Source organism: Canis lupus, chromosome 15 (assembly GCF_011100685.1).
Source record: "Canis lupus familiaris isolate Mischka breed German Shepherd chromosome 15, alternate assembly UU_Cfam_GSD_1.0, whole genome shotgun sequence".
In the NCBI taxonomy this organism is placed as follows: domain Eukaryota; kingdom Metazoa; phylum Chordata; class Mammalia; order Carnivora; family Canidae; genus Canis; species Canis lupus.
This window is the reverse complement of record NC_049236.1, coordinates 33,504,352-33,526,940: the sequence shown is the minus strand read 5'-3', so window position 1 is coordinate 33,526,940 and position 22,589 is coordinate 33,504,352. Positions and strand designations below refer to the sequence as shown.

General features: G+C 32.7%; 1 protein-coding gene and 1 pseudogene across 3 annotated transcripts in view; one reads left to right on the top strand and one right to left on the bottom strand.

Moving 5' to 3' along the window:
- Window positions 1–22,589, top strand: part of EEA1 (early endosome antigen 1) — a 112,110-nt gene that overhangs the window by 32,285 nt on the left and 57,236 nt on the right. For all 3 annotated transcript variants that reach the window (XM_038558636.1, XM_038558637.1, XM_038558638.1), the window contains 8 exons: window positions 1,460–1,584; window positions 2,169–2,223; window positions 2,312–2,377; window positions 5,075–5,114; window positions 6,006–6,119; window positions 6,761–6,882; window positions 7,715–7,870; window positions 16,187–16,303. In XM_038558636.1, coding sequence (XP_038414564.1) covers window positions 1,460–1,584; window positions 2,169–2,223; window positions 2,312–2,377; window positions 5,075–5,114; window positions 6,006–6,119; window positions 6,761–6,882; window positions 7,715–7,870; window positions 16,187–16,303 — 795 coding nt within the window. The remainder of the gene's footprint in view (window positions 1–1,459; window positions 1,585–2,168; window positions 2,224–2,311; window positions 2,378–5,074; window positions 5,115–6,005; window positions 6,120–6,760; window positions 6,883–7,714; window positions 7,871–16,186; window positions 16,304–22,589) is intronic.
- Window positions 17,700–17,772, bottom strand: LOC119869481 (annotated as a pseudogene).

Below are 22,589 nucleotides of genomic sequence, written 5' to 3'. Positions count from 1 at the left end.
AAGGTACCTTATTCCAGTGTCCCATAGTCAGTGTATATACACAGATACATTATATATCTGTGTATTTTTTATAAAGCATTAACTCCTGCCACAGGCACAGGTGGAGTTCTCTTTTCCTGTGTTCCCATAGCTCTTTATGGATCCTTGTGTTATCTCATCGTCTGCTCATGTTTGTCTGCATGTCAGTATCCCCAAGATGCCGCGAGCCTTGATTCTGCCTCGTGATGTATGTAGATGAGAAATGATGATATGCTGTTTGTGAGCGTCCAATGAAGGAGAAATTTTTATTTTTTTTTAGTTTTTACTTGTTTAAAGCATTTATTATTATGCTCAGGCTGTCCTTGGAAGGTTTTATAATCTGCAAACTGTTAAAGCTCTTCTGGTTTTTTTTTTGTGTGTGTGCGCCAAATTCTGCCCTGTTAGGTTCATTCATATTTTATATATATATGAAGTAGGCTTCACTCCCAATGTGGGGCTTGAACTCATGACCCTGAGATCAAGAGTCACATGTTCTAATGACTGAGCCAGCTGGTTGTTACTTTATTTTATGAAATAAATATTCAATGTAGAAAATAGAGAGTATGTTCAAAAATACTACACTAGCCAACATGGGTAGAAAGCTCTGTTGTGTTGTGTATTATAGTGAATGTAGAAACTTGACAAGCTACCAAGAATAGTGCTGGAGGGAAAAAGCAGTATATATGCAAAGGCCCTGAAATGTGGAATACCATGGTATGTTAGGGAACATAGTTAAGTCAGAGGAGTGGAAATGTTAGTATAGTTGGAGAGAGTGAGAGATGTCCAGGCATCAGAGTGGTTAGGTTATTGAGGGAATACTCATGCAGGACCTTGTATGCCATAGCTGTATAATTCTGAGATTATTTATAAATGTGTACTATTTTATGGGACTATTAACTTTAGGCTTTTACAGCGTTAATCTTAGGTTAGCAAGGAATTTACTGACTATAGTGCTTCTCAATCATTGTAAATATTCTGAAGTAATTCTAAATTATTTACTATATTACCTTCTTCCTCAGTGATCAGAATACTTTCTGTTTTAATTTTTTTGTTCTCATTCCTATGAAGTAGATTGGGGCAGATATTATTTTACTAAGGGGGATATCTAGAAAGAGAGAGAGAAGATATGATGGTAGATCTTTTCAACTAGTCTTCTAGATTAAACTAACTTCTCAAATTAGACTTCTGTATTCTAGCCATCGATTCATTCAACTTAAAAGATGGTTGTAAAGGTTTTCTTTTTGTTTTATAAATTTCAACCAGAGCAGGCAGTTAGTACCTTTACACAGTACCAGAATTTGGGCCTAACATCTTAAATTACAATTTATTAATGGCACCATTGGTGTAAGTAGTAACAGTTGACTGTATTTTGTGATACATACATTGCTGTCTTAACAGTATTAAACACCATTTTGTAACCTATTCCTGCCTCTTTCTGTAGGGTTTCATATGTCCCCAGTGTATGAAATCCCTTGGATCTGCTGATGAACTTTTCAAACACTATGAGGTAGTTCATGATGCTGGTAATGACTCAAGTCATGGAGGAGAGGCTCTTGCTCTGAAGCGGTACAGTACAATCGCTTTGAAGTATAATGCTGTTATGAACACATGTGATATGATCTCTTTCCTGTGTTAGGGCCTTGAGTAGTGTGCTCACTGTTCTTTGTCTCATTGACTCTTAGGTCAGGAGCATAGAATGTGAGAAGGTTTGACAGGACTCAAGGAACAGAAAGAAATCAGTGTTGCCTGAGCTGAGTGAGTGAGGAGTAGTGTTAAGGCAGGAACTATACTGTATAGATTGTATAGTCCTTGTTAATTAGTTTAGATTGGATGCTAACTGCAATAGGAAGCTATTGATCCTTATTATTGGTAGATTAATGGGGGATATTTTGTTTCTGGCTCAGGTACTTGATGATTATATCATTTCTATGATAAAGTGTTTTTCCATTTATAAACAATGAGCTTTTGGAATAAAAGTATTTTTCTAAGGGTTATACATAAAATTCTATACGTAAAATTCTAAGGCAGTTTTTTTTTTAAATTGAGAAAACTAGAATATTAATGTACAGTCATTAGCCATGATTTATTAAGAGACCAGGTTGTTAGAGAACATTAGCTATTAATTTCTTTCTTCCCCAATTTATGTTTAGAGATGATATAACACTACTTAGACAAGAGATCCAAGACCTTCAGGCATCACTTAAGGTAACAATAACAATGATTATATTTGTTTATTTTCAGTGTTTCAGATAATAAATCTCTTGAAATTAAAAATCTTTTTTTTTTTCCTTAGGAAGAAAAATGGTACTCAGAAGAATTAAAGAAAGAATTAGAAAAATTTCAAGGGCTCCAGCAGCAAGTAAATGCTTTTAAATACTTGAAGTGTGTTTATTAGTTGTTTGTTTATTAGAAGTTGTGTTATTAGTTGTTGAAAATATGCATTTTGCATTTTTTTAAATTTATTTATGATAGTCACAGAGAGAGAGAGAGAGAGAGAGAGAGGCAGAGACATAGGCAGAGGGAGAAGCAGGCTCCATGTACCGGGAGCCTGACGTGGGATTCGATCCCGGATCTCCAGGATTGCGCCCTGGGCCAAAGGCAGGCGCCAAACCGCTGCGCCACCCAGGGATCCCGAAAATATGCATTTTGTAAGCAGGTGGCCTGATACAAGTAACTTCTAGTTTACTGTATTTAATAGCTTACAGTGTATGTCTTTTGTAATTCTAATGAATGCAAACAAATATTTGGGAAGCTAATATGTAACTTCTTAAAGGTGTTCCATTAAGAATCCCATTACCTGTGAAGTTTTTTTTATACTAGGCTGCATTAATTCTAATTTTCTGACAATATTCCTAAATGGTTAAAAAATAAAGGTTCAGACAATAGTGAAACTCTTCAGAACATGTGTTATGACAAATTGGAAGTCACTAAATTGTCTACTAGTAGGGAAAGAGTTATTAACTTTTTTGTTTACATTAGTGCAGATTGAAAATTGGAGGAATGGTTATATTAACAATTTTAGGGTTTTTTTTTTTTTTTAACCAATGTTGGGTTTTAAAAAAATAGAATAAAAATACTTATATATGTGTGTGTGTACGGACACACACAGCTTTATATAAAAATAATACATGGGAAAACCAAATCATTGGTCTCAAAAGTGGTTTTTTTAGGGTAAGATTCTGTTGGTATATAGTTTATCATATTTTCTAAAGAAAACCTTAACCAATTATGATTTTTATGTTAAAATTATATTGGCTTTTATATAACAGCTACTTAAAGAATCATGGAATAATGAATTTTATCAAACATAGTTTTCATTTGTAATAATAAAGCAGATACCCTTCAATAATAGTTGTAATATTTTTATAAAATAATTAGTGGTCCCTTTGCATATTAGTATATTGTGAATTCAGGCTTTTTGCCTTTTTTGTTTTTTTTTCACCAAAAATTGTCATTTGGACTAAAAAAAAACCCCAAATGAGAACAAGGTAACATTCTTATTACTACTCAGCTTCTGTATTTGAAGTGAAAAGAAGTTTTTAGTAATCTACCATACTTACGGTTCATTTACTCATGTTTTACATAGATGCATTAACAATTAACATGAAACATATGCTGTATTATTTTCTGTACCTGAAAACAGAGGAAACTGTTTTCTACATTTGGGATGACTATTTCACATTTAATAAATGAATTCTCCATAATGCATGGTGAAATTGCCTTGGTATAGGAAATTGACTTTTGGGGGAAAATGTATTTAAATATTGATGATTCTTATCAGCCAATATGTCTAAATCTAATGTGTAGGAAAATAAAAAGGCAGATATACTATGAAATGCCTTATTAAACTCTTTCAGATATGTATAATTCTTTAGAATATGGAAATAATGACTAGTCAGTGTAGTGTTTTATTCCTAATGTGCATAATAAATTAACTTTATGGAATATATTATTTATGCTTTTTTGTTTTATTATATATTTTATTTATTTGACAGAGAGAGAGAGAGTGTGAGAGAGCACAAGGGGGGGAGCAGCAGAGAGAGAAAGATAATGAGAGAGAGAGAGCAAGAGTGAAGGGAGGGAGAGGGGAGAGAGGGTGAGGGAGAAGCAGACTCCATGCTGAGCGTGGAGCCCGATGCTGGACTCTATCCCAGAATCCTGGGATTATGACCTGAGCTGAAGGCAGACTCTTAACCAACTGAGCCACCCAGGTGCCCCAATTTCTGCTTTTAAAAAGATGATTTATAATTCTGAATTAAATATTTGTGCTTTTAATGCCAGGGATAACTCTATGGCATATTTTAGCTTTTGCAAATCTTCTATGTTATAGGATTGAATCTTTTACATTTTTTTTAAAGATTTACTTATTTATTTGAGAGAGAGAAATCAATATATATATATTGATTAGGGGGATTGACGAGGAGGGGCAGAGAGAAAAATCTCACTGAGTGAAGGGCTTGCCTTGAGACTTAGTCCTGCGACCCTGAGGTCATGACCTGAGCCGAAACCAATAGTCCATGCTTAACCAGACTGAGCCACCCATGCACCCTTATAGGATTATGAATCTTATCTGCTGACTTAAGTATTGGCTTTAGAATCTATGTTTATAATTCATAATAATTTATGTTATTTTTAAGTCTTTATTGGTGTGCCTGGGTAGCTTAGTTGGTTAAGCATTCAACTCTTGACCTCAGCTCAGGTCTTGATCTCAGGGTCATGAGTTCAAGCCCAGTGTGGAGTCCACATTAAAAAATAATAATAATAAAAAAATAAAAAAACTTTACTGAATTTATGAAATTTAAGATGCTATTTCAAGACCCATAATAAAATATATATTAATATAAAATTCTTAGAAGCAGTAACTGCAGTTAGATTGTTATGCCAGTCTGCCTAATGGTAGTTTAGAAATTTGGAAGATTGTGAACTGACCAAAATTTCATTAAAATCTTATTACTTTCCTGACAGAATGTGGCTTTAGAGATTTTTTCACACTGACAATGGTAACAGTATTATCTTTTCCTTTTAATGTGTTTGTTTATGTTTTGTTTTCATTGAGGAATCTAAACCTGATGGATTGGTGGCTGACTCATCAGCAGGTAACTTAAAACAGATATTTTTTCTTTTATTTTATTTTTTCCTTCTTGCTCATTCTTCTTTTTTACTTTTGACTTTTTTCCTAATGCCTGCTGCATGAATTTGAATTGTGGTTATACTTTATGGCTTTAAAACAGTGAAAATAATAGTCATATTTTAGGTTTAGAGCATTACCTTTGAACTCCATAATTAATCAGTCAACAAAAATCTTAGTGTATTCTTAGTTCATTATATTCTGTAGTTATAAATAGACTCCTGGAATATTACATTCATACAGTTTAATGAAAAGTTAAATCTATTTTAAGGAGTGATGTACTCTTTTTCTCTTGAAATAAAATGACGAAACTAGCATCTTTGTAATTGACTTCAACTGAAGCAATGCTCAATGAATAATTAAAATTATATTTTGAGGTTAGCTGTTCTATTTACTTTCTCTCTGAAATCTTTTTATGAGAATGAAGTATTAGGAGTTGACTGCATATTTTAGTTATTTTATTTAAGACCTTGATTTTAAACAATTTCTTACTTCATTCTCATTAAAATAAATTTTATTTAGAGAGGCAGAGTATATTTCTTTCTGGTCAGTTGATGGTTATAAGAAAATAATATGTGAAGTCAAAATAAGCTTGACATGAATATTTATAGATTATTTGGGCATTATGCTAAATATTTAACTTGTTTTATATGTTTATAAATTATGACTTATGATTTAAATGAATTAGATATGCTTAATTCTTAAAATGTTGAGATACTCTTTGTAACTGGATGATTCATGTCTTTTTTTATGTTGATTGTCTTTACTTACTACAATGATTAGGATATAAGTAATAACAATTTAAGAAATGTAATTAGCATTAATTATGTATTTGAATAACAATGATACTTTTTTGTAGAACTACAGTCTTTGGAACAACAATTAGAAGAAGCCCAAACAGAAAATTTTAATATTAAGCAAATGAAAGACTTATTTGAACAGAAAGCAGCCCAACTTGCTACTGAAATTGCAGGTAAATTGAATCAGATTTTTTTAGCCAATAAATCAGTCTTGTTACCTTTCTGCCATTGTATATCCTAGAAATAAGGCATTGATTTTAGCATATTGTATTGTAGTGTGATAAGGCATTTGTTATAGACTATGGTGGTGATTACTGGAATTTAATAATAGAGTTTCTATATAAATTATTTGTCTTCTCACCTCCTCCTTTCAAAGGACTGATTTTTTCCTGTAAAATTATTGAAATTTAGAGAAGATGAATTTTTCTGGAGGAGGGGTATGCTTAAAGATTAACAAGTAACATTTTGAAGAAGTTACATCGTATATAGATTTAACATTTGGTTATGCTAATCAATTACTTTTTTTAAAAAAATGCATGCTTTTAGGTAAAATTACATGATTAAGTCTACATTAAAATGCTAATTAGTAACTGCTGTGTGGAATTTATGTAGACAAAAACATTTGATTAGTTTAAGTTCATCTCATTTAATCAGAAGTAAAAGTTTATTGTATATATTTATGGTTATCTAAGGAATGTGAATTTGAATCAATGATATGTAGATATAAATTGGGTAATATACAGGAATTTGTAAAATTGTCCTTTCTTAGAGTTAATGTCATGAAACTAATGTTTATATAATTATCTGTAATTAGATGTTAAGTCAAAATATGATGAAGAAAGGAGTCTTCGAGAAGCTGCTGAACAAAAAGTGACACATCTGACAGAAGAATTAAACAAAGAAACAACTATAATTCAAGATCTGAAGACTGAATTGGTAATTTAGAAACCATTTATTGGAATGTACTTTTATAATTTTGTAAATTAAAAATGAAAAAATTTTGAAAGTATGGAGGAAATGGAGAAAATAAAAATTTTTATAGTTCTATCTTCTACACATATCCTAATAGGATTTTTTACATAGAGATGGAATCTATGATACAAAATTTATTATCTTAACATTTTTGGTGTTTTTATCTTAATGTTGTCTTTTTGCTAATTTCTGTATCTGCATCTCTGATCCTGACTGATTCCCTGCACTTTGGTTTTATAAATCCATCAATTTTTATTAAGATACTTCTGATTGCATTTGTAGCTTTTATTTTAAATTCAACAAGTGAAGCATCAAGTCATCATATTTTCTCCCCAACCATATTTCTGTCATTGGTATCATACATCTTCAACATTCTCACAATGTCTAACAACCTTGAATCTGTCCTTGACTCCTTTCTGTCCTTTATTAAGCACTCAATAAATATATGAACAAACTCAACCATATCAACCTGCAGCAAACCCTAATTATGCTTACATCTGCTCCTTTATTTTTATTACCAGTTTCCTAGGATAGAAAATGAGGTATTTATGCTTCAAAATGTGACATTTATCAAGTGATTGTTATGACCATTGGGTGTAGTTTGTGAAGGAACGACAAGCAAATAAGATGCTAAGGAAATTATGAATTTGCTATTTTATACCTTAAGTGGTAATACTGTTAAATAGGACATATATTGGGAAGTAGAGAGGCTTGTGGGGGAAAGGTATCAGTCGTCAATGTTTGCAGTGCAATAATTGATATCAAAGATTATTTTCATTTTCAATGTGCTTTACAGCTTCAGAGACCTGGTATAGAAGATGTTGCTGTGCTGAAGAAAGAACTGGTCCAGGTTCAAACGCTAATGGACAACATGACATTGGAACGTGAGAAAGAATCTGAAAAACTCAAAGATGAGTGTAAAAAGTTACAGGCAGAATTTGTTAACTCAGAGGTAAATAAGCTCAGTATGCCTAAAAGTGATTGTTGTTAACTTGGGTAGTATATACTGTTGAGTAAAGCCAACATTTGAGATTTTTCTGAGTGATCTATCAAAACAGGATTTGACTTTCATTTGTTCTGATTGATATTTGTATATGGTCAGTCTAGTCTGAGAGACAATATTTAACTTTGCTTTATGAAGCTAGACATTCAAAGAATGTACAAGAGTATTATTTTATTTAATAAATGATGTATATTGTGGAGAGATGATATTTAGAGTTAAATTTGACCCAAGCTAGTCAATAAGTGGTAATTGAGTTTATCTCAGTTTGATATGGGTATGATTTCATTTTTTACACTTGTATTACCAATGTTCAGAAAAAGTATTTAGGAAAAACTTAATTTCTAGTAGACTTGTTTTTCCTTGTTAATTATTGAATTACGTTGTTGAAGGAAATCTTAAAAATCAGCTAGTCTAACACTTTACTCAAGATTCCACTTCATAGCATCTGATAGGTGATTCCCAATTCTTACTAGGTGGTGTGTGTATGTGGGGGAGGGGAGTTGCATTTTTCTTCATAAGTCAGCCATTCCATTGATTTGACATTTGTTTTCCTATAATTTACATGCACCAGTTCCAGTTCTTCTTAGGAATTACACAGAATAAATTGTTCCTTTTTCCACATGAGATATTTGAAGACTGTTCATATTTACTCAGTTCTTTTTCTTCCAGGATAAACATTTTCAGTTCTTCTGCTGTTTGTCATGTGACTTGACTTTGGCCTGTTAATCCTTGATATGATTATGTCAGTATAGGACAAGTTCTAGGATATGGAATAAATATATTTGCTTAAAAATGCTAACCTTTTTCCTTTTTACTATATTACAGAGGATATTTTGTTATCTATTAATATTTTATTAACTATTATTTGTAGTTCTTAAGAAGCTCCCTTATGTGATGTGGACCTCTGCTTTTCACATTTTCACTTTAAAAATCTGAATTATAATGACATTTCAGTTTGCATTTCTCTCCTAGCGTCTTTTAAGCTGGTGATCTAAAAGCCACTCTATTCGTAATTAGTAACATAATTAGCTATGGAATATCAATATTGTAGATAACCATGTTGTCCTTTGTCTTACTTCCTCCTGAATCTTGTCAATGGGGGAGTGGTGAAAGTTTATGGCTATAATATGCATAACTATGTGAAGCTTTATGGTGCTTAACACCTCAGACCTCAAAGTTTATGAACTTCATTTTTTTTTTTTTTAATTTTTTTACTTATTTATGATAGTCACACAGAGAGAGAGAGAGAGAGAGAGGCAGAGACACAGGCAGAGGGAGAAGCGGGCTCCATGCACCGGGAGCCTGACGTGGGACTCGATCCCGGGTCTCCAGGATCGCGCCCTGGGCCAAAGGCAGGCGCTAAACCGCTGCGCCACCCAGGGATCCCCAAAGTTTATGAACTTCAGATGCAGATTTCCTAAAATTGATCTTTGTAGCCCAATGACACCTAACCCTACAGTTTTTAAAACAATTTCAGAGAGTTCATGAACTTACAGAAACCAGTTAAAAGCTTCTAATAATGTAATCAAGGAGATCCTTAATCAGATAAGTCTCATGAGGAAGAAATCCCATTCTGATAATGTGAAAGCAGAAATACTTCAATCTGGGTGAAATGAGTCATTTATTTCTGTACTTAATAAGAATTACTTTTGATTAAATCTGCCTGCCCACTAGTATTTTTCTGATTTTTAAAAAATTATATTCTCTTTTGTTTAAAGAATTCCTTAAATTTCAAAACAAATGTAATGGAGTGACTAAAATTGAATCACAATAATGGCACTTGTAAAAAAAAATAAAAAAAAAAAAAAAAAAAAAAAAACAATAATGGCACTTGTATGATACATCTATTTTAAAGTGCAGTCCTCTCTGACCTATTCTTGCTGAGAATATGGAGTTCTAAATATACTTGTTAAAGAAGTAGAATTAGAACAGGAGAATAAATTTATATATTTACTTGCATTTTGGGAAAATATATGTGGGAAAATATTTCTGAGTAATATTTTATTTAAGAATTACTTTAATATGGAAGATTTTTATAAATTTGTATTTTTATTCATGTAGATTAAATTATATGTCATGAGGAGGTCATTTAAGATGAAAAAGTATAACTAGAGTAAGATTTGGGAGAAAAGGATTTAGTGTCTTCCTGCAGGAAACAATGATTTTTTTTTTTTCTCTTGGAAAGATGTTTCTGGAAAAGAAAAATGGCGTAGAAATCCATTCTTCACATCTTTCACATTTTCTTAAAATTTATCTTTTTAAGTGTTTGTTTGTTTATTTATTTATTTATTCATTCATGAAAGACACAGAGAGAGGCAGAGACAGAGGGAGAAGCAGGCTCCCTGCAAGGAGCCTGTGAATGTGGGACTTGATCCCAGGACCTCGGGATCATGCCCTGAGGCAAAGGCAGATGCTCAACCACTGCCACCCAGGCATACCTTTTTAAGTATTTTGAAATAAATTTTAAAATAAAGAGATTTATTCATGCTGAATAAATCATATTTTTTTTAAAACAAGGATAATAGTCCCTTCTTAGTTAGCTAATAGGTATGTAATGATTGAGACCTCACATTATACTGAAGTATTTTGAACAACTTTATTAAATAGTAGCATAAGAGTTAAAGTAATATTATTTATTATTGGAAACAAACTCTTACTTTTTGAGCACCACTAGGTTCTGGATACAATGCCAGGTATTTTAAATATATGGTCTCATTTGTTTCTTTTAACCTGCAAATGGAGTATTATGTTTGCTTTATATGTTAGGAATCTGAGGCTCAATGAAGGTCAATAACTTGTTTAAGTTCATGTCCCTCATACTAGGAAACTGGGACTAGAACTGTGGTCTTCTCCAAAGCTTGCAGTCTGTCCCTATCATGTTCTCTCTCATATGGGGTGGTCTGATGATTGCCTTAGAAGTAAATCTGTGCTGTTAATCTTGGTCTAATACTGTTACTACTTTTTATATTTTGCCATATCGTATGTTGTAATATTTATATTGAATACAACTTAAAATACTTCTGACTTGTTTTATACCATTTTCATATTAAAAAATTAATGTCTAGATATTCCATTTCATTTATTTGTTTATAACTCCATTAGTTTTTAGCTTCTGCTTACTTTTGAAATATCTGACCTATATTTTACTAATTTATTAAAATTCAATCCTATTTATTCTCATATTTGTTAGTGAATTATGAATGAAAAAATTCATATATTACTACTTTATTGAACCTAAATATTGGTATCTGAAACAAAATACATTAAAAGGAGCTAAAGGAGATAAAAATGTAATGATTTATTTGGTATTTCTAATTAAGGCTGAAGGCATAATCTAATTTACATTATTAAGTATGTTCTTGTGTTCCATTACTTTATTTATATATACCTCATGAATCATTGACACTTTTTTGGTCCAGATATTTTAGAAAGCATATAAAAAAACTCATTCCAAAGCATTTGAAAATACTTTATAAATAGCTATGTTATAGATCAGAAATTGAGGATTTAAGGGTTAAAAAAGTATTATTTTAAAAAATTTACATTATTGAAAATATCAAAGCCATAATCAACTTGTATTTGGTATTAAATGGAAATGATCTTTTAAGAATTTTATTTGTATTTGTATTCCAAGTAAATTCATTTTAAAAACTAAAGTATTTATAAAGATGGAACAAAAATGATTATACTCATGTATAATTATTAAAGAGAGTACTTAAGTATCTTTTAAAAGCATGCAAATATCAGAGATCAGATTTAGTACGTTTGGACATTTGTATTGTATGTTCATTGTGTACTTTCTGTCAGTCTTGTCTTCCACCTTTCATCCATCATTTTATTATTTTTTTTTCTGCTTTCTAATGGAGATGCTTAAACTTGAGGTAATGTGTTTTTGGAAGGTTTTTAATATTAGTAATACATAGAACTTTCTATTGTCATATGGCAATTTTGTGTTTTAAGGCAATCTCAGAACTTCAAAGATACTTTCATTTTTTTGAATCAGGCAAATTTCAACCATCTTTAAATGATTATTAGTAGTAATATAGTATTAGGGCAATAATTATTCTAAAGCACTAGAAGGATGTTTGCTCAAAATATCTTTCTTAATTTTTTAATTTAAGATTTAAGAGTAAAGATCCAATGTTGAATTCAATAACATGGCTTCAGGGAATTGCAGACTATTTTGTTGGGTCTGATATACTGGGAACAAAAATCTATTAACAACTTGGAGACGAATTACTCATTCCTTTAGTGAGTATTTTTTGAATGTCTGGGGTCAGCAACTATTTTAGGTATAGAGAATACAACAGAGAGTAAGAGTGCCTACTCTCATAAAGCTTATATTTCTTTCTTTCTTTCTTTCTTTTTTTTTTAAGATTTTATTTATTTATTCATGATAGAGAGAGAGAGAGGCAGAGACACAGGCAGAGGGAGAAGCAGGCTCCATGCTGGGAGCCCGATATGGGACTCGATCCCGGAACTCCAGGATCGCGCCCTGGGCCAAAGGCAGGCGCTAAACTGCTGAGCCAGCCACCCAGGGATCCCCCAAAGCTTATATTTCTTTGTAGAAGCTAGACGGTATATAAATAAAGCATGATAGTCAGTTAATGCTAAGGGCTATAAATAAAAATAAAGCAGGAAAATTAACAAGTCAGGAAACAACAAGGATGTGGAGAAAGGGGAGCCCTTTTACACTGCTGGTAGGAATGCAAGCTAGTGCAGCTACACTGGAAAACAGTATGGAGGTTCCTCAAAAAGGTGAAAATAGAGCTACCCTATGAGCCAGCAATTGCACTACTAGGGTTTTACCCCCCAAAATACAAATGTAGTGATCTGAAGGGGTACATGCACTCCCATGTTTATAGCAGCAGTGTCCACAGTAGCCGAACTATGGATGGGAAGAACCCAGATGTCTATTGACAGATGGATAAAGAAGATGTGGTGTGTGTGTGTGTGTGTGTGTGTGTATGGGAATTCTACTCTGCTATCAAAAGAAATGAAATCTTGCCATTTGCAATGATATGGATGGAACTAGAGGATATTATGCCTAGTGAAATAAGTCAATCAGAAAAGGTAATTTTCACATGATCTCACTCACGTGGAATTTAAGAAACAAAACAGGATCATAGGAGAAGGGAGGGAAAAATAAAACAAGACGAAATCAGGCAGACAAACCATAAGAGATTCTTAATCAAAGGAAACAAACTGAGGGTTGCTGAAAGGGAGAAGGGTGGGGGGATGGGGTAACTGGGAAAAAAATAATAAAGCAGAGTATGTATGCGCAGTAGTGAAGCTGGCAATAACGTGGGACAGTTTTAGATAGAAGGATCAGGGAAGGTCTTCTCAAAGAGGGTGTGTGTGAGAAGTAAGCAAGAATCAGGGTGAAGAATTGAGAGCAATCATTCCCAGGAAGAGGGAGTGTAACTTAGAGCCTCAAGGGGCAGATGAGTCTGGCCTGTTATACACTGAGGAAAGTCAGTGTGGAGAACCATCTTTGTTGGAGTTTCACCCATAGTCCTACTTGAACAAGAATATATCTATTTCTTTTTTTTTTTTTTTAAGATTTTATTTATTTATTCATGAGAGACACAGGGAGAGAGAGAGAGAGGCAGAGACACAGAAGAAGAAAGGGAGAAGAAAGCTCCATGCACGGAGCCTGATGTGGGACTCGATCCTGGGTCTCCAGGATCAGGCCCTGGGCTGAAGGCGGCGCTAAACCGCTGAGCCACTGCGGCTGCCCGGAATAGATCCATTTCTTGCAAATTTTGACTTTTTAAAAATTTTTATTTTTTCCCTCATACAAGCATAATACACGCTTATTGTAAAAGATTAAAATGATTTATAATGTACAACAGAGAAAGTGAATGTTTTGTAATTCACTCGCCTCCTCTCCTTGCCCATGACTAAAATATACCTTTTGGTATAAATTCTTCCCACATCTTTCTTTTTTCCACCCTTGAGTAAAATAAAAAATTTCAAATGCTTGCTTTTTAAAAAATTCTAGTTAAATAAATACACTTAGTGTACAAAGGATAAATGATACACCTAATGTTTAATTCTTTAGGTATTAAAATTATAAACTCATAATGTGTCTAAAAACCATAAAATATAACAATATTTTTGGATATATTTGCTTTACATTTTGCTTGTTTTTTCTATATGTTGGAGTTAATCAGCAAGGTAGACACTAGAAAGATACTACTTACTCTTGGCTTACTACATCTTATAAACTTAAATGCAGAATCATGGAATATACTCATAATTTGCATCTTAATATATACTGTTATTTCTGTTTGTTATGTACTTTGCTAAATCCTTTGATACATAGTAATTTAAAATAGCCAAATTGTTCCCAATATTTCTATTAACATCCCGTAATGCTACTAATAGAAAATGATCTGAGATTCAAAGTTGTTAGATTGAAATAAACTCCCAATATTAATAAAAAGGTTTACATGATCAGTTTAAGAAAGAAGTTATTAGGTTATACCTTTAACTTGAATGTAGTTAAAAATAATAAATATTTAAACATTTCCTTCTTTGGAGCGCCTGGGTGGTTCAGTCAGTTAAGCATCTGACTATTGATCTTGGCTCAGGTTTTGATGTCAGGGTCATGAGTTCAAGCACCACGCTGAGCTCCATGCTGGGTTTTAAACATTTTAAAACTTAAAAATGAAAACAAACCCAGCATTTCTTTCTTTTAAGTATATAATATACATATAACATATTACATATATATCAGTTGTTATTATTGAAACATGCTGTATAAGCTGTAACTATAAAGCAGTGTGATAGATTGCTTTTCATCATATCAGAATTGGTTTATTTACATGAATATTTTCCTTAAAAAGTCAGGCCAGGAAGATATCTTAGACACGCTGTCATTCATAAAAACATTTTTGAAACCTCTTTTAACTGACTTTAAACCAGTTTGGAAAATACTCAAAAAACTAATTTCATTAACTTAGGGCTATTAAAATAATAAAAGTCCAAGTGTTTGATCATTCAGCTCAATTACTTAATCTCCTTTACTAGATGGTTTCCAAAACTTTAAGCCAAAGCACTGTCATGGATGAAGATACATACCTTTTAAAAAACAAGAATCCTTTGAAAAAAACAAAAAGTGCTGTACATACTGGAAGAATTTCCAAAAGAAGAGTACCAGAAGATCTCTTGGCATTATTGTCAAGATAAACTGATAGCCTTCTAAGGTTTCTCCCTTGAAAATGAAAGTACTCATTTGTAATATTTGATACAGATAACTACTGATGTGTTAAAAAAAAGTTTAAAAAATTTATATTTTTCATGTGAAGTTTATTTAATAATAAAGAATATAGACAATAAAAATGATTGTAATTTTGGGAATGTAATAAGTGAAGCCAATAAGCAGTATTAGAAATACAGAGTTGTTTTGTTAATATCACTTGCAGGAAACCATACTTAAAAACAGTACTTAGTCTCTTTCTCTCGAGTTGTTTGAAACTCTCATGTAAAGGAAGTTTCTATTTCCGAGAGCTTTGCTTGTTTTCTGTTATTTTTTAAATGATCAGACCATTGTCTTAATTTCATTAAAACATTTTAAAACGCATTAAAGCAAATTCATGTCCAGCCATTATACCTGATCATGGAGTGACCCAGCTTAATGAAACTTTATCTAATAAAACTATGTAACTTCTTTGGACAAAGACTTTACTTTATAGTCAAAATGATTTACCAACTTTCCAAGTGATTCTGTATGGTATGTTTGCATTTATTTAACATGTTTTTAAAGTAAAAAGAAAAGACTATCCGATAGAAATTGGGAGAAAATATAGGCAATAGCTTGCATATCTTCTTTAAATCCAGAAGGATTGAAGTATAGAGCTTCAAAGCCAGTAAATTCAAATTTACAGTTTGATGCTGACTCAGACACATAAAGTAGGATGCCAGCTCTTCATTTCTTGCATTATTAAATAAATGAAGTGCATTTTGGATAAATTTTAAAAGTTAATTTTCAGACATGTGGGGTGGCTATAGGAGTGGTAGGAAAAAGAACTGAGTTGAAACTTCTAAGTATTATTTCAATTTAACAACAGTGACAAAAATCTGTGTAACTTAAAAACCTTTGGATGCTCCCATTTCCTTTTCCATTTTAGTTTTCTCTAATTTCATTTTTCTTTTCTTTTTCTTTTTCTTTTTCTTTTTCTTTTTCTTTTTCTTTCCTTCCTTCCTTCCTTCCTTTTCTTCCTTTTCTTTCTTTTCTTTCTTTTCTTTCTTTTCTTTCAGGCTACAATAAGCCAGCTGAGGAGTGAACTTGCCAAAGGCCCCCAGGAAGTTGCTGTATATGTGCAGGAACTACAAAAACTTAAAAGTTCACTTAATGAATTAACACAGAAAAATCAGGTAAGAATTTAAATACTACATATAGTGGTGAATTGAATTTGTATCTTAAAGTTTAATCTTGTGTGTGTTACATATATATTGGCACAAGTACAACGTGACTTACTCTGGTTTTAAGTGTTAAGGACCTTCACATTGTTATGAAATCAATCTCCAGAACTCTTTTCATCTTGCAGAACTAAAACTCTACACTTTTTGAACAACAACCCATTCAGGGCCATCTTCTGTAAAGAAAAAATTCTCCTTGAGAAGTCTTGTCTTCTCTATCTCAATACCGTATTATTATACCTTTACTTCTGACACCAGATGTGTGAGTGCTCCACACAGCAGTTCTGTGACACCAGTTGGTGTCATACAATGTAATTCAATTCTGACACCATTTACTTGGAGATAGTGTCAGATCCCACAGTATAAGAGATTAGTCCCACAAGACTGTGCCCCTACCCCAACACCCATTGAAAGTCCATCTTGTTATCTGTACTTTGCATCAAATGGCTGTAGATAGGAGGCTCCTACATCCTACAACCCTTTCTTTAAGTAATTTGCTAGAGTGACTCACAGAACACAGGAAAACATTTTACTTACCAGACTACTGGTTTATTTAAAAAATGGTACTTCAAGAGCAGCCAGATGGAAGAGATCCTTAGGGTAAGTTGTGTGAGAAGGGGCATGGAACTTCCATGCTCTCTCTGGGTGCTTTCTATGTGTTCACCAACCTAGAATCTCTCCAAACCCTGTCCCTTTGGGTTTTTAAGGAGACCTCCTTATATAGGCATGATTGATTAAATTATTTGCCATTGGTGATTAATTCGACTTCCAGCTCCTCTTTCCTCCCGAGGTCTTGGTGATAGTTGGGAGTTGGTGGTGGGGGTCCAGTTGAAAGTTCTAGCCCTTTAATCCCGGTTGATTGCCACGGTGATCAGCCCTCATCCTTAGTTAGGGGCTTTTTAAAAAATCATTTCATTAACATGAACTCATTGGTGGTTGAAAGGGCTTTGCTATGAATAACAGAAGACATTTTCTTTGCTCTTATCACTTCCAAGGGTTTTTGGAGCTCTTCCAGAAATGAGAATGAAAAACCAAATGTATATTCCTTATTATAAATTACAATCACACTTTTGATGCACTGAGTTTTTGACTTGATATAATCCGGTTTCTCTGTTTTTGCTTTTAGTGTCATATTTAAGAAATAATTGTCAAATCCAGTGCCATGAGGCTTTTTCCCTGTTTTCTTCTAATTGTTTTATAGTTTCAGGTCTTAAGTTTAGGTCTTTGATTCATTTTGACTTTTTTTTTTTTTTTAATAGAGTAAGGTAAGGATTTACTCTCATTCTTTTGCATATGGACCTTTTGTTGAGAGACTTGTCCTTTCCTATGGTTTTGACACCATTGTTTAAATTCCTTGTGCAGGGACCATAATAATATTCTCTGTATCGTTCCAATTTTAGTATATGTGCTGCCAAAGTGAGCACCCATTGTTAAAAATCATTAGACCATGTATGTGAGTGAGTGTTTATGGGCTCTCTATCCTTATACCAGATAGTATACCTTATACCTTATACTATATGTCTGTTTTTTTTTTTTTAAGATTTTATTTATTCATGAGAGACACAGAGAGAGAGGCAGAGACCTAGGCAGAGGGAGAAGCAGACTCCCCGCAGGGAGCCCCATAAGAGGCTCCATCCCAGGACCCTGGGATCATGACCTGAGCCAAAGGCAGATGCTCAACCACTGAGTCACCCAGGAGCCCCTATATGTCTTTCTTTTTGCCAGTACCATACTGTTTGGACTATTGTAGCTTTTAATAAGTTTTGAAATCAGGGAATGTGAGACATTCAACTTCGTTCATTATTTTGTATTTTGTAATGTTAATATTTCCCACCTTGTTTCTTTATAGATGAGCAACAGATAACAGTTTGGGGGCAGGGCAGGTATTGATTAGTATTTTTCTTTATGTTTTTACTTTTTTGGTGGTGGGGAAGTAGGGAGTCATTAAACACTTTACTGAGTGAATTTGTTGGCTTTGCTTGAACCTAATATTTTGGTGAAATATAACAAAGGAAACACCAAAGAAAAGAACATGGTAGAGGGAGAAAAAAAACAAATTGACTATAAACTTCGAGCCTCCTTCCAACAGTCAGATAAACGAACTTGGAAGAAGATCTGCCAATTCTTGTCAAGTTGTCAGACTATAGCTCTGGCCCACAACTTAACCACAATGTCATGAGAAACCCTGGGGAAGAACCACTAGCTAAGCTCTTCTGAATTCCTGACCCTCAGAAACTGTGTGAGATAATAGATATAATTTTTACCTGCAAAGTTTTAGAGTAATTTGTTGCTTGTGCCATTGGCCAGTAGTTCTCAAACTTTTGATCTCAGGAATGCTACATATTCTCAGGTACCCCAAAGAGGTTTGATTTTTTGGATTATATCTATGGGTACTTAGTACATTAAAGATTAAAACATATATTTAAAAAATATATATGTATTTCTTTTAAGAACCTTCTTAAATATTAATGACCATATTTTCCAAACAAAAAATAATGGTAATATTTTATATTTTGCAAACCTCTTTAATGTCTGGCTTAGTATTAGAACAGATGGATTATCATATCTGCTTTTACATTTCATCTGTTGTGATATGGTTGAAAGGTATGAAGAAAATTCAGTCTCATATAGATATGTAATTGGAAAGAGGAATATCTTAATAACCTTTTCAGATATATAGCTATTTTTATCTGATACTATACCAAAACTAGATAAGGCATAGTTTCTCAAAAGTTAGTTACAACGGAGAGTCTGAAACCATACCAATGCTATTTTTATACTTGTAACATTAAATTTAGTAGTTTTTCTTGCATTTTGAGTGGATCTTTCTGGTGCATGATTTTATAACATCATGCATTAGTCAGGTGGAAAATATTGGTTGTGCAGATCTTCCAAATATTGACAGATTTCATTGTACCATATAAAAACAGTATCATTTGCCAATATCACCGTCAATCTTAGAATAGACTTTAAGTAGGAGGAAGTGTCAAGCTCATGGTGATGGATACAAGTTTTCCAAAAGTCTAAGCTTCATGTGAAAGCTGAATTGTATTATTATACTATATTTATTATTTATTATAGTATCAGTTCTGTTCTCTTAAGTGACAGGTTCTTTTCTTACCCAAGTCTGAAATATAATGGTTTGTCTGTTACTCTTTCCAGTAAAAATGGTGTTTCATGAAAAAAGCAACTAGCTCACCTTATAATTTGATACTATTAATGCTCTTCTGTGTGACAGTTATATTCTTTGGTATGCAGTAGAAGTGATCTATGCATACTTCTCTGCTTTTTAACATAGATTTTATTTTTCCTTGCTCTTATAAATATTGCAGCTATGAACATTCACATACAAATCTCATGCATCTGTGTTAAAAATTTCTTTGTTATGTACTTCCAAGTAAATTTGCTGAATTGGAGGCTACACACATGTTCAAATTTAATAGGTGATCTCAAATAATTTTACAAAATATATGCTTACCATTGTTCATTTCTTTGTCAATTCTTGATGCTGACTTGATCTTTTTGTCTGGCTTATTAAAACCTATTTACCCTTCCACCTCCCTTTTTCTCCTGTCAAGCTATATGTAGAAGACATCTACATAAAATTTAGTTTTATTTTTGTCCCTCAGTTTGATTTTTAATTCCTTTCAGATCAGAGTTGACGTTCTACTTTTCGGAAACTGACCAGGATATGTACATGATGTGAATGCTTATGATCAGTGTCATTTGTCATGCAATTTTAAAACATTAAACTGTTAATAAAGGGCATGATTTGACATTGATAGCCTCAAATGTGTAGTCAGATAATGAAACACAAATTGTATATATGTATACATACACACGTATTATTAAAGGAAGTATTATGGCTATTTCATGAATAATATATAAATCAAGATGATTTAGTCTGATAAAATTGGAATATTATTGACTAGGGAATAATAGAATCTTCTATTAATCTTAATAATCCTTATATAAGTTATAAGACCTCACTTTTTTTTCCAAAATGTTTTCCTGTTTAGGGTTTGCTCACCAGTTAAAGTAAGGACAGACATGCATCCTTTTCTTATTATCCTTACAATTTGCCTCTTTCACCCCTCCCTACCCTGTGTCCTTGGCAAACCATAATTGTTGACAGTGGTGATATCTACATTTTGAATTTGGAAGTCTTTGCACATAGTCTTATGAAGGCCATTTCATAAAATGCCTTGGGCTGTTTTTGTGTGTGGCTCAGCAGCATCAAGGTGGATAGATAATATTTTAATATACAGCGAATGGAAAAAATAATTGCTTTTATGCTACTGTCAAGATCTTCAGCATTAGATAAGTGTTTTGTAATTAACTGCTTTTGAAACCTTAAAAGGGGAATATTGAAGAAACTTCCTTCTTAGTTTCTAATAAAAATCATACTCTGACATTTAAACAATTCTGCAGCTCAGTTTAATTATTTTTATATAAATTCTGGAAAAATCATATGCTTACTTAAAGCTACTAATATAGGTCATTGTAAGAGACTGAGTAATTTTTTGGGTTTCACCTCTCACCCCTTTTCCATCTTTTATTACTTTTCCCTTTCTAGCAGTCCTATTATTAAGTTGCTGATAGTCTGAAGCAAGAGCCAGCTATGGCTAGTAGTTCTATTGCTGTGTGTTACTACTGTATTACAAAGTGGCATATTGAGGAATATTGCAGGACAGTGGTCAAAGGCATGTTTAAATCCCAACTTTGCCACTGACTGTGACACCCTCTCCAAGTTTGTTTCCTCTTCTGCTAAGAGATGATATTTTACCCACTTGTATCTCAGGAGCGATATGTGTCTTAAATAAATTAATACTAAGCCCTTAGGCTTAGACCAGTATCTGGCTTTTCGTAAGCACCTCAATGTTTGTTGTTTTTGTTTTTATTTGATAAGTGTGATACAGCATTGGGTCAAGATGAAGGTGGAAGTTTTCCCAACTTACTGCCTACTAAATCAGGAAAGGCTTTTATAGAAGACAACTTTTTAGCTTAATCTTCAGGGATCCTAAGGAACATTTCACATGGCAGAGGGGTTAATGGCAATTCATTTTGAGAGCTAGATATGCAAAAGGCACGGGAACACCTAAGAGCATAAAAGAATATGAAATGTCGGGAATTTATAGTAGTTCAGTTTGTTCTTTGTCACCAAGCTCTTTTGAAGAACAAATGAGATGAGATCTCTGAAACTCCTTTGTAAACCAGCAAACTTTAAAGAATTGCCATCCTTTTGCATTCATTCTCATTACCTGGGCAAGTAACAAAGTGAAAAATGGAGTAATACAGGGAAATTTTCTCTGAGATAATCTGTTGAGTGAATAATTGATGAGGAAATCAAGAGAACTGAACATTTAGAAGGAATGAATTTTGTTTACCCAATGACAATTGTGTAATGAATTAGAGTTAACAATCATTTATTTTTAATCATTATCATTATTTTATTTATTTTTTTTTTGAGAGAGAGAGAGAGAGAGAGGAGGGGAGGGACAGAAGGAAAGGGAGAGAATCTTAAGTAGTATCAATACCCAGCTTGGAGCATGTTATGGGGCTTGATCCCACAACCTTGAGATTGTAACCTGAGCCAAAACCAACAGTCTGGGCGCTTAACACAGATTGACTTGTCAGATGCTTATAGTGACTTCCTATTTAGTTATCTTTCTTAACAGAATTGAGTCAAAATTCTGATCTATGTCTTATGTGTAAGTGTATTGACTTAAAACATTCAGTATTAGTTGTAACACCTCCACTTAAACCAGATTTTGACATTTGATTAGACTGGTCGATCCAAATCTTTGAGGAGGCGTCATTTTTATATTTTGTACTTAAAAATATTAGTAACATGACAAAATATTAGACGGGTAAATTGTTTTTAGATTACTATTTTTACGTAACTAAAAAGATATTTAAGTTAAACTTATGACTCTTAAAAAAGTGTTTAGCAAGAAGAGCAAAAATAATCAGTAGCATCTGCATACCAGAACAGTGAATAATATTGATATGCTAAAGCTCTTATCAACTATGAAATTACAACACCCCAAATCAGAATTGTCATTAGATATTGTTATTCAAAATAATTTTTGATGGTGGAAGGTAGTTTTAATATTTAACTCAAATGGTAGAATAAAAATATGTTGCATACCCTAAGAAATCCAGCAGATTTTAGTGTTTGACTTTATGTCAAAATTTTGTTGGTAATTCTTAAATTATATTAGTAGAGTTTAGCCAAGTG